This window comes from Salmo trutta, unplaced genomic scaffold (assembly GCF_901001165.1).
Source record: "Salmo trutta unplaced genomic scaffold, fSalTru1.1, whole genome shotgun sequence".
In the NCBI taxonomy this organism is placed as follows: Eukaryota; Metazoa; Chordata; class Actinopteri; order Salmoniformes; family Salmonidae; genus Salmo; species Salmo trutta.
In genome coordinates, this window is record NW_021822713.1 from 236,979 (window position 1) to 249,353 (window position 12,375).

The window sequence follows — 12,375 nt, forward strand, 5'->3', positions numbered from 1 at the left end:
GTGAAGGAGGCAGGGACACACAAAGCTCTGATGAAAGCAAAAGGCCGATACGCACAGATGATCAACAACTTCCAGATGGAGCGTTCACAGGTAAGATCTCCCATTATCCATCTCTACCTCAGGTACGGAGCGTTCACAGGTAAGATCTCCCGTTATCCGTCTCTACCTCTGGTACGGAGCGTTCACAGGTAAGATCTCCCGTTATCCATCTCTACCTCTGGTACGGAGCGTTCACAGGTAAGATCTCCCGTTATCCGTCTCTAGCTCTGGTAAGGAGCGTTCACAGGTAAGATCTCCCGTTATCCATCTCTACCTCTGGTATGGAGCGTTCACAGGTAAAATCTCCCGTTATCCATCTCTACCTCTGGTATGGAGCGTTCACAGGTAAGATCTCCCGTTATCCATCTCTACCTCTGGTATGGAGCGTTCACAGGTACAATCTCCCATTATCCATCTCTAACTCTGTTCATCTGGAGGAGACTATGTCCAGTCTAGATATCAGTCCATCTGGAGGAGACTATGTCCAGTCTAGATATCAGTCCACCTGGAGGAGACTATGTCCAGTCTAGATATCAGTCCATCTGGAGGAGACTATTTCCAGTCTAGATATCAGTCCATCTGGAGGAGACTATTTCCAGTCTAGATATCAGTCCATCTGGAGGAGACTATGTCCAGTCTAGATATCAGTCCATCTGGAGGAGACTATTTCCAGTCTAGATATCAGTCCATCTTGAGGAGACTATGTCCAGTCTAGATATCAGTCCACCTGGAGGAGACTATGTCCAGTCTAGATATCAGTCCACCTGGAGGAGACTATGTCTAGTCTAGATATCAGTCCACCTGGAGGAGACTATGTCCAGTCTAGATATCAGTCCATCTGGAGGAGACTATGTCCAGTCTAGATATCAGTCCATCTGGAGGAGACTATGTCCAGTCTAGATATCAGTCCATCTGGAGCAGACTATGTCCAGTCTAGATATCAGTCCACCTGGAGGAGACTATGTCCAGTCTAGATATCAGTCCACCTGGAGGACACTATGTCCAGTCTAGATATCAGTCCACCTGGAGGACACTATGTCCAGTCTAGATATCAGTCCACCTGGAGGACACTATGTCCAGTCTAGATATCAGTCCACCTGGAGGACACTATGTCCAGTCTAGATATCATGTATCTCTGACTCTCTAGTTTAGTAGGACCCCCATTAGTTGTTTCACATGCTGCCACTTCTCTTCCTGGGGTCCAAACAAAACATCAAATACACAGTCATTTACTGTATTGTCAAGACTCCGAGAGACGTCCCCCCCAAAATATCTCTCCCACATTATTAACGTATAACTTTATCTTGTGCGTTAGGAACGAACTGAGGAGAAGCCGACTCAACCAGACGCCACGGACACCAAGGAGAAGGACCTGGATGAACACAAGGGAACAGGAATAGAAAATCCAGGTTTGATTTGATATCGATCCGTACATATCTTAACATATATTTCGTAGGTATGACACGGTGCGCTCTCACATCCTGTATTGTAACGCTATTGGAAACCATAAGGTTTTCGTTCTAGTGTCTTCTTTCGATACATTACATTCTTATAGCTCTGTCGTTTAAAAAAGGTCTGTTGTTTATTTTACAGTATTTCACCTTTATTTAACCAGGTAGGGCAGTTGAGAACAAGTTCTCATTTACAACTGCGACCTGGGCCAAGATAAAGCAAAGCAGTGTGACACAGACAACAACACAGAGTTACACATGGAGTAAAACAATAAACAAGCCAATAACACAATAAACAAGACAATGACACAGTGGAAAAAATAAAGTCTATATACAGTGAGTGTAAAAGGCATGAGGAGGAAAGGCAATAAATAGGCCATAGGAGCGAATAATTACAATTTAGCAGATTAACACTGGAGTGATAAATGAGCAGATGATGATGTGCAAGTAGAAATACTGGTGTGAAAAAGAGCAGAAAAGTAAATTAAAATAAAAACAGTATGGGGATGAGGTAGGTAGATTGGGTGGACTATTTACAGATGGACTGTGTACAGCTGCAGCGATCGGTAAACTGCTCAGATAGCTGATGTTTAAAATTAGTGAGGAAGATATAAGTCTGTTGTGTGTCATCACGGGGATTTACGTCACGTCTCTTTTTCTCCCCCCCCCGACAGCTTTTGACATGTCCGATGAGAATCCAGACGAGTCGGGAGGAAGTCAATCGGTATCACATGACGTCAACGGTAATTTGAGCCAAGTCCTCGATTCCTTCGCATTCCGATCCTCTCAAATGTGTTATGGATGTTACACCGCGTGACATTTTAAATGAACAAAATCAATTAATTCCATCAACGTGATGTTTGTTGTTGTTTATTATGTTTGTTGTTGTTGTTGTTGTTTATTATGTTTTGCTGTTGTTGATGATGTCTGTTGATATTTGTTGTTGTTGTTGTTTATTATGGTTGTTGTTGTTTATTATGTTTGTTTTGTGTTTTATTATGGTTGTTGTTGTTTATTATGTTTGTTGTTGTTTATTATGGTTGTTGTTATTGTTGTTTATTATGTTTGTTGTTGTTGTTGCTGTTGTTGATGATGTCTGTTGATATTTGTTGTTGTTGTTGTTTATTATGGTTGTTGTTGTTGTTTATTATGTTTGCTGTTGTTGATGATGTCTGTTGATATTTGTTGTTGTTGTTGTTTATTATGGTTGTTGTTGTTTATTATGTTTGTTTTGTGTTTTATTATGGTTGTTGTTGTTTATTATGTTTGTTGTTGTTTATTATGGTTGTTGTTATTGTTGTTTATTATGTTTGTTGTTGTTGTTGCTGTTGTTGATGATGTCTGTTGAGATTTGTTGTTGTTTATTATGGTTGTTGTTGTTTATTATGGTTGTTGTTGTTTATTATGTTTGTTGTTGTTGCTGTTGATGATGTCTGTTAATATTTATTGTTGTTGTTGTTGTCTGGTAGTGTCTAAGGACCAGCTGGTGACTCAGGAGGGTTCTCAGGAGGGTTCTGTTACCTGGAGGACCTACCACCAGTACTGTAAAGCTGCAGGAGGTTAGAAACACACCTTACACAAACACACACACTCTGAACCTTAACCCTGAGTTAACCCTGACCTACCACCAGTACTGTAAAGCTGCAGGAGGTTAGAAACACACCTCATTCACCTCAGCCAATCAGCTTTACTCCTCACACCTAGTGGAGCAGGGATACTCAGATGTAAGCAAATCATTAATCTTTCACTTGACTCCAATATTGTAGCGGTATAGTGTGGGTTATGCTTGAGTCATGCTGAATCCTGTATCTCCTCTTGTCTCTCTGGTCTCTCCTTTCCTCTACCCACATTTCTCCTCTGGTCTCTCCTCTGTTCTCCCCTCTGGTCTCTCCTCTATCCTCTGGTCTCTCCTTTCCTCTACCCTAATTTCTCCTATGGGTCTCTCCTCCTCTGGGGTCTCCTTTGGTCTCTCTTATGGTGTCTCCTCTCTCCTCTGGTTTCTCCTTTGGTCTCTTCTCTGGTCTCCACTCTCCTCTGGTCTCTTTGGTCTCCACTCTCCCCTGGTTTCTCCTTTCCTCTGCTTTCTCCTCTGGTTTCTCCTCTGATCTATCTTCTCTCCTCTGGTCTCTCCTCTGTTCTCGCCTCTCTCTTCTGGTCTCTCCTCTGATCTCTCCTCTCTCCTCTGGTCTCTCCTCTCTCCTCTGGTCTCTCCTCTCTCCTCTGGTCTCTCCTCTGGTCTCTCCTCTGGTCTCTCTCCTGGTTTCTCCTCTGGTCTCCACTGGTCTCTCATCTCTCCTTTGGTCTCTCCTCTGGTTTCTCCTCTTGTCTCTACTCTCTCCTCTTGTCTCTGGTCTCTCTTATTTTCTCTCGTCTGGTATCTCCTCTGGTCTCTGGTCTCTCCTCTGGTCTCCCCTCTCCTCTCTCCTCTGGTCTCTCCTCTGGTCTCACCTCTGGTCTCTACTCTGGTCTCTCCTCTGGTCTCCCCTCTCCTCTCTCCTCTGGTCTCTCCTCTGGTCTCCCCTCTGGTCTCTACTCTGGTCTCTCCACTGGTCTCCCCTCTCCTCTCTCCTCTGGTCTCTCCACTGGTCTCCCCTCTGGTCTCTCCTCTCTTCTCTCATCTGGTCTCTCCTCTTGTCTCTGGTCTCTCGTCTGGTTTCTGGTCTCTCATCTTTTCTCTCCTCTGGTCTCCCCTCTCCTCTCTCCTCTGGTCTCTCCTCTGGTCTCTCCTCTCCTCTCTCCTCTGGTCTCCCATCTGGTGTCTCTGGTCTCCAGGGTACATCCTGCTGTCTCTCATCATGATCGCCTTTATCTGCTTGGTGGGGACCACTGCCTTCAGTAACTGGTGGCTCAGCTACTGGCTGGAGCAGGGATCAGGGGTAAGTCTACTGAAGTTACTTTTCCTTATGATGTTTTCAAATGTTTGTCAACTGACCCTTCGCTAAGCCCCACCCCCTTTTGGTTACTGTTGCAACCTTTGATAACATTTTCTCTGGAAGACCAATTCATCACACAAACCACTGGTGAAATCCACCTTACAGTGATGTTGATGGAAGACCAATTCATCACTCAAACCACTAGTGAAATCCACCTTACAATGATGATGATGATGATGGAAGACCAATTCATCACTCAAACCACTGGTGAAATCCACCTTACAATGATGATGATGATGATGGAAGACCAATTCATCACTCAAACCACTGGTGAAATCCACCTTACAATGATGATGATGATGATGGAAGACCAATTCATCACTCAAACCACTGGTGAAATCCACCTTACAGTGATGTTGATGGAAGACCAATTCATCACTCAAACCACTGGTGAAATCCACCTTACAATGATGATGATGATGATGGAAGACCAATTCATCACTCAAACCACTGGTGAAATCCACCATACAGTGATGATGATGGAAGACCAATTCATCACTCAAACCACTGGTGAAATCCACCTTACAGTGGTGATGATGATGGAAGACCAATTCATCACTCAAACCACTGGTGAAATCCACCATACAATGATGATGATGGAAGACCAGTTCATCACTCAAACCACTGGTGAAATCCACCTTACAGTGATGATGATGATGGAAGACCAATTCATCACTCAAACAACTGGCAAAATCCCCTTACAGTGTTGATGGAAGACCAATTCATCACTCAAACCACTGGTGAAATCCACCATACAATGATGATGATGGAAGACCAGTTCATCACTCAAACCACTGGTGAAATCCACCTTACAGTGATGATGATGATGGAAGACCAATTCATCACTCAAACCACTGGTGAAATCCACCTTACAGTGATGATGATGATGGAAGACCAATTCATCACTCAAACCACTGGTGAAATCCCCTTACAGTGATGATGATGGAAGACCAGTTCATCACTAAAACCACTGGTGAAATCCACCTTACAGTGATGATGATGATGGAAGACCAATTCATCACTCAAACCACTGGTGAAATCCCCTTACAGTGATGATGATGGAAGACCAGTTCATCACTCAAACCACTGGTGAAATCCACCATACAGTGATGTTGATGGTTTTTTCACACAATGAAATGAAACACAGACTACCACTTGTTAATCAGAATACACGTGGGTACGTTGTGATGGACTGGTATTACAATTTATTTATTCACGGGGAACCTGGTAAAATGATGTTTTGTATTGTGGCTAGCCACTGAACGGCTCTGAATTCACTGTCGGCAAGCTGTCAACGCTATAACCAACTTTTGGAAGCTAACTATTTCCCCTTTAAAATTTGCATCATGATGATAGCAGATGAGAATTGGTTTCATAACATGGCTAACTTAGCTAGCTAACATACATTTAGCGAAAACATGTTATATGGAGCGGCTAGCTAGCGTTAGCAAAAGTTTTGGTTGTCACTGAGACTGAGAGTTAGCTAACCAGCGGAGCTAGCAAAACAATGTAACAAAAGTATAATTTAGGATTCAATAAATACTAATATCAACAGGCTGGGTATTTCAGGAATCACAGTAGCGCCTGGTGCACTGTTGAATTATTTAGCCGTTTAAAACTATTTCTGTTTTGAAGAAAACTCAGTTTCTGACATTTCCCTTACTGGCTTTCTCTTGCGTTTGAAACGTGAGCTTGTCCGAGATGATGTCGGACTCGACGACAGTTGCTATCCACTGGAGCGCTGCGACTGGTTTTCCCCCCAAAATTCTAGAGCTTTAGAAAAGGGTCAATTGCAGTTTGTCGTTCCTATTTTAGCAAATCAGATGACATCTGTGGCTAGCACAAGTAAAACAAATGTAACATAACATGCTGCATCTGTTTCTATAGACTAGTTAAAACATTCTTAGTACCTTACACAGTAACAAAGCCATATATTAACTACGGGCTCTTTAACGTGTGATTTTCAGACAGCGAACGTGTCGAATTCCACCGCAGGGAACATCTCCCTGAACCCTGACCTGAGCTTCTACCAGATGGTTTACGGCCTGGTGGTGGTGGCCATGCTGGTCTTCAGCTTCATCAAGGGCTACTCTTTCACCAAAGTTACACTGCACGCGTCCTCCAAGCTACACGACACCATGTTCAGAAACGTAACTACCACACAACAACACTGTTATCAATCACACTACACCACACAACACCATTGTTATCAATCACACTACCACACAACAACACTGGTATCAATCACACTACACCACACAACAACACTGTTATCAATCACACTACACTACACAACATCACTTACTTTGGGATATAAAGAACCTTGATCACCCTGGACTGTCTGGGGTTCAGATCCTGGGCAACCCCATGAGTCATGTTACTTTACAGTTTAGCAGTGGATAGGTCTCTGAAGATATACACTACCATTCAAAAGTTTGGGGTCACTTAGAAATTTCCTTTGTATTTGAAAGAAAAGCCATTGGCCATTTTGAGTCTGTAATCGAACCCACAAATGCTGATGCTCCAGATACTCAACTAGTCTAAAGAAGGCCCGTTTTATTGCTTCTTTAACAGGACAACTGTTTTCAGCTGTGCTAACATCATTGCGAAAGGGTTTTCTAATGATCAATTAGCCTTTTAAAATGATAAACGAGAATTAGCTAACATAACGTGCCATTGGAACACAGGAGTGATGGTTGCTGATAATGGGCCTCTGTATGCCTATGTAGATATTCCATTAAAAATCAGCTGTTTCCAGCTACAATAGTCATTTACAACATTAACAATGTTTACACTGTATTTCTGATCAATTTTTTATTATTTTAAATGGACAAAGAAAATGTGCTTTTCTTTCAAAAACAAGGACATTTTTTTAAGTGACCCCAAACTTGTGAACGGTAGTGTACATCATGAAGATCTTACAGTAGTGTTGTGTTCCATCAGTCCTCTCATCACCCTAACCCCTGGGTCCTGTCTGTGTTGTAGATCCAGTCCTCTTATCACCCTAACCCCTGGGTCCTGTCTGTGTTGTAGAGCCAGTCCTCTTATCACCCTAACCCCTGGGTCCTGTCTGTGTTGTAGAGCCAGTCCTCTTATCACCCTAACCCCTGGGTCCTGTCTGTGTTGTAGAGCCAGTCCTCTTATCACCCTAACCCCTGGGTCCTGTCTGTGTTGTAGAGCCAGTCCTCTTATCACCCTAACCCCTGGGTCCTGTCTGTGTTGTAGAGCCAGTCCTCTTATCACCCTAACCCCTGGGTCCTGTCTGTGTTGTAGATCCAGTCCTCTCACCACCCTAACCCCTGGGTCCTGTCTGTGTTGTAGATCCAGTAGTGTTGTGTTCCATCAGTCCTCTCATCACCCTAACCCCTGGGTCCTGTCTGTGTTGTAGATCCAGTAGTGTTGTGTTCCATCAGTCCTCTCGTCACCCTATCCCCTGGGTCCTGTCTGTGTTGTAGATCCAGTAGTGTTGTGTTCCATCAGTCCTCTCGTCACCCTATCCCCTGGGTCCTGTCTGTGTTGTAGATCCAGTAGTGTTGTGTTCCATCAGTCCTCTCATCACCCTAACCCCTGGGTCCTGTCTGTGTTGTAGATCCAGTAGTGTTGTGTTCCATCAGTCCTCTCGTCACCCTATCCCCTGGGTCCTGTCTGTGTTGTAGATCCAGTAGTGTTGTGTTCCATCAGTCCTCTCATCACCCTAACCCCTGGGTCCTGTCTGTGTTGTAGATCCAGTAGTGTTGTGTTTCATCAGTCCTCTCATCACCCTAACCCTATCCCCTGGGTCCTGTCTGTGTTGTAGATCCAGTAGTGTTGTGTTTCATCAGTCCTCTCATCACCCTAACCCCTGGGTCCTGTCTGTGTTGTAGATCCAGTAGTGTTGTGTTCCATCAGTCCTCTCATCACCCTATCCCCTGGGTCCTGTCTGTGTTGTAGAGCCAGTCCTCTCACCACCCTAACCCCTGGGTCCTGTCTGTGTTGTAGATTCAGTAGTGTTGTGTTCCATCAGTCCTCTCATCACCCTAACCCCTGGGTCCTGTCTGTGTTGTAGATCCAGTAGTGTTGTGTTTCATCAGTCCTCTCATCACCCTAACCCTATCCCCTGGGTCCTGTCTGTGTTGTAGATCCAGTAGTGTTGTGTTTCATCAGTCCTCTCATCACCCTATCCCCTGGGTCCTGTCTGTGTTGTAGATCCAGTAGTGTTGTGTTTCATCAGTCCTCTCATCACCCTAACCCCTGGGTCCTGTCTGTGTTGTAGATCCTGAACAGCCCCATGAGTTTCTTTGACACCACTCCAACGGGACGCATGGTGAACCGTTTTTCCAAGGACCAGGATGAGGTGGATACCATGCTGCCCTTCAACATGGAGAACTTCCTACAGTTCTGCCTGATGGTCACCTACACCATTGTCACCATCTCAGCCGTGTTCCCTCCCCTACTCATCGCCATCACGCTGCTGGGGGCCATCTTCACCCTCATACTCTAGTGAGTCAACTTTTACCCAGGGTGACATACAGTCAGTTTGGTCATTTACCCAGGGTGACATACAGTCAGTTTGGTCATTTACCCAGGGTGACATGCAGTCAGTTTGGTAATTTAACCAGGGTGACATGCAGTCAGTTTGGTCATTTACCCAGGGTGACATACAGTCAGTTTGGTCATTTACCCAGGGTGACATACAGTCAGTTTGGTCATTTACCCAGGGTGACATGCAGTCAGTTTGGTAATTTACCCAGGGTGACATACAGTCAGTTTGGTAATTTACCCAGGGTGACATGCAGTCAGTTAGGTCATTTACCCATGGTGACATGCAGTCAGTTTGGTCAATCACCCAGGGTGACATACAGTCAGTTTGGTCAATCACCCAGGGTGACATACAGTCAGTTTTGTCATTTACCCAGGGTGACATAGAGTCAGTTTGGTCATTTACCCAGGGTGACATAGAGTCAGTTTGGTCATTTACCCAGGGTGACATGCAGTCAGTTTGGTCATTTACCCAGGGTGACATAGAGTCAGTTAGGTCATTTACCCAGGGTGACATGCAGTCAGTTTGGTAATTTACCCAGGGTGACATACAGTCAGTTTGGTCATTTACCCAGGGTGACATGCAGTCAGTTTGGTAATTTACCCATGGTGACATGCAGTCAGTTTGGTCAATCACCCAGGGTGACATACAGTCAGTTTGGTCAATCACCCAGGGTGACATACAGTCAGTTTGGTCATTTACCCAGGGTGACATACAGTCAGTTTGGTCATTTACCCAGGGTGACATACAGTCAGTTAGGTAATTTACCCAGGGTGACATGCAGTCAGGTAATTTACCCAGGGTGACATGCAGTCAGTTTGGTCATTAACCCAGGGTGACATACAGTCAGTTAGGTCATTTACCCAGGGTGACATAGAGTCAGTTTGGTCATTTACCCAGGGTGACATACAGTCAGTTTGGTCATTTACCCAGGGTGACATAGAGTCAGTTTGGTCATTTACCCAGGGTGACATAGAGTCAGTTTGGTCATTTACCCAGGGTGACATAGAGTCAGTTTTGTCATTTACCCAGGGTGACATACAGTCAGTTTGGTCATTTACCCAGGGTGACATACAGTCAGTTTGGTCATTTACCCAGGGTGACATACAGTCAGTTTGGTCATTTACCCAGGGTGACATACAGTCAGTTAGGTCATTTACCCAGGGTGACATACAGTCAGTTAGGTCATTTACCCAGGGTGACATAGAGTCAGTTTGGTAATTTACCCAGGGTGACATGCAGTCAGATCTAATGAGAAGATTTCTTTAGCAAAATGAACTTAACACCCTCAACACTTAAAATACGTGTCACAAAAGCAGATAAGTCCATTAAAACAGTTTCATTTCTCATCTAATGAGAAAGAAATCTAATGGAGCATGAATTTCATTAACTTCATTATCTTTGTCCTGACTGTTATTGTTCATTAGCTTCATTATCATTGTCCTTTACTGTTATTGTTCATATAGCGTCATTATCATTGTCCTTACTGTTATTGTTCATATTGCTTCATTATCATTGTCCTTACTGTTATTGTCTTCATTGTCTTCACTGTTATGGTCATCTGTCATCTGTTACAATAGCTGTTCCATATCCGTGTGCAGAATGGGGCCCAAGCTGCACTGTACTCCAAGTCATGTCCTGTGTGGTGTGTTCTGAGTCCTGTATGTTGTGTTCTGAGTCCTGTGTGGTGTGTTCTGAGTATGTTGTATGTTGTGTTCTGAGTCCTGTGCGGTGTGTTCTGAGTCCTGTGTGGTGTGTTCTGAGTCCTGTGTGGTGTGTCCTGAGTCCTGTGTGGTGTGTCCTGAGTCCTGAGTCACACTACACTACACAACATCACTGTTGTCAATCGTATTGAAAAGGACAGGGGAGAGGGACAATGCAGGATGATAAACCAAAAGTTATTGATGAGGAATTCCATAGCGTTGAATCTTGGAAGAAGAAAGGGGAGAGGGGACATCCCTGTCATGTTCCACAACAAATAGCTGGGTTGGTGTTATACCTTTACTTTGGGATATAAAGAACCTTGATCACCCTGGACTGTCTGGGGTTCAGATCCTGGGCAAGCCCATGAGTCATGTTACTTTACAGTTTAGCAGTGGATAGGTCTCTGAAGATATACACTACCATTCAAAAGTTTGGGGTCACTTAGAAATTTCCTTTGTATTTGAAAGAAAAGCCATTGGCCATTTTGAGTCTGTAATCGAACCCACAAATGCTGATGCTCCAGATACTCAACTAGTCTAAAGAAGGCCCGTTTTATTGCTTCTTTAACAGGACAACTGTTTTCAGCTGTGCTAACATCATTGCAAAAGGGTTTTCCTGTGTGGTGTGTCCTGAGTCCTGTGTGGTGTGTCCTGAGTCCTGTGTGGTGTGTTCTGAGTCCTGTGTGGTGTGTCCTGAGTCCTGTGTGGTGTGTTCTGAGTCCTGTGGGGTGTGTCCTGAGTCCTGTGTGGTGTGTTTCTGAGTCCTGTGTGGTGTGTTCTGAGTCCTGTGTGGTGTGTTCTGAGTCCTGTGTGGTGTGTTCTGAGTCCTGCGTGGTGTATTCTGAGTCCTGTGTGGTGTGTTCTGAGTCCTGTGTGGTGTGTTCTGAGTCCTGTGTGGTGTGTTCTGAGTCCTGTGTGGTGTGTTCTGAGTCCTGTGTGGTGTGTTCTGAGTCCTGTCTGGCGTGTCCTGAGTCCTGTGTGGTGTGTTCTGAGTCCTGTGTGGTGTGTTCTGAGTCCTGTGTGGTGTGTTCTGAGTCCTGTGTGGTGTGTTCTGAGTCCTGTGTGGTGTGTTCTGAGTCCTGTCTGGCGTGTCCTGAGTCCTGTGTGGTGTGTTCTGAGTCCTGTGTGGCGTGTCCTGAGTCCTGTATGGTGTGTTCTGAGTCCTGTGTGGTGTGTTCTGAGTCCTGTGTGGTGTGTTCTGAGTCCTGTGTGGTGTGCTCTGAGTCCTGTGTGGCGTGTCCTGAGTCCTGTGTGGTGTGTTCTGAGTCCTGTGTGGTGTGTTCTGAGTCCTGTGTGGTGTGTTCTGAGTCCTGTGTGGTGTGTTCTGAGTCCTGTGTGTTGTCACCACAGTATATTCCAGAGGAGCATCAGAGAGATGAAGAGGATGGAGAATGTGAGTCGTTCTCCCTGGATCTCCCTGACCACCTCTACCATCCAGGGCCTCGGTACAATCCACGCCTACGACAAGAGAGAGCAGTACATCCAGCAGTAAGACATGTCTCCTGACCCTAACCCTGACCCTGACCCTGACCCTAACCCTAACCCTGACCCTGACCCTGACCCTGACCCTAACCCTAACCCTGACCCTGACCCTAACCCTGACCCTAACCCTGACCCTGACCCTGACCCTAACCCTGACCCTAACCCTGACCCTGACCCTAACCCTGACCCTAACCCTAAACCTGACCCTAACCCTAAACCTGACCCTACCCTAACCCTGACCCTAAACC

The 12,375-nt window shown here is 45.1% G+C and overlaps 1 protein-coding gene across 1 annotated transcript in view; it reads left to right on the forward strand.

The window, feature by feature from the left end:
- LOC115183973 (multidrug resistance-associated protein 9) overlaps positions 1-12,375 on the forward strand; it is a gene marked incomplete in the record, with an annotated part of 116,097 nt that overhangs the window by 76,174 nt on the left and 27,548 nt on the right. The window contains 8 exon segments of the mRNA XM_029744959.1: positions 1-90; positions 1,355-1,448; positions 2,165-2,233; positions 2,960-3,049; positions 4,263-4,366; positions 6,391-6,573; positions 8,676-8,902; positions 11,996-12,133. Of these exon segments, the coding sequence (XP_029600819.1) occupies positions 1-90; positions 1,355-1,448; positions 2,165-2,233; positions 2,960-3,049; positions 4,263-4,366; positions 6,391-6,573; positions 8,676-8,902; positions 11,996-12,133 (995 nt within the window).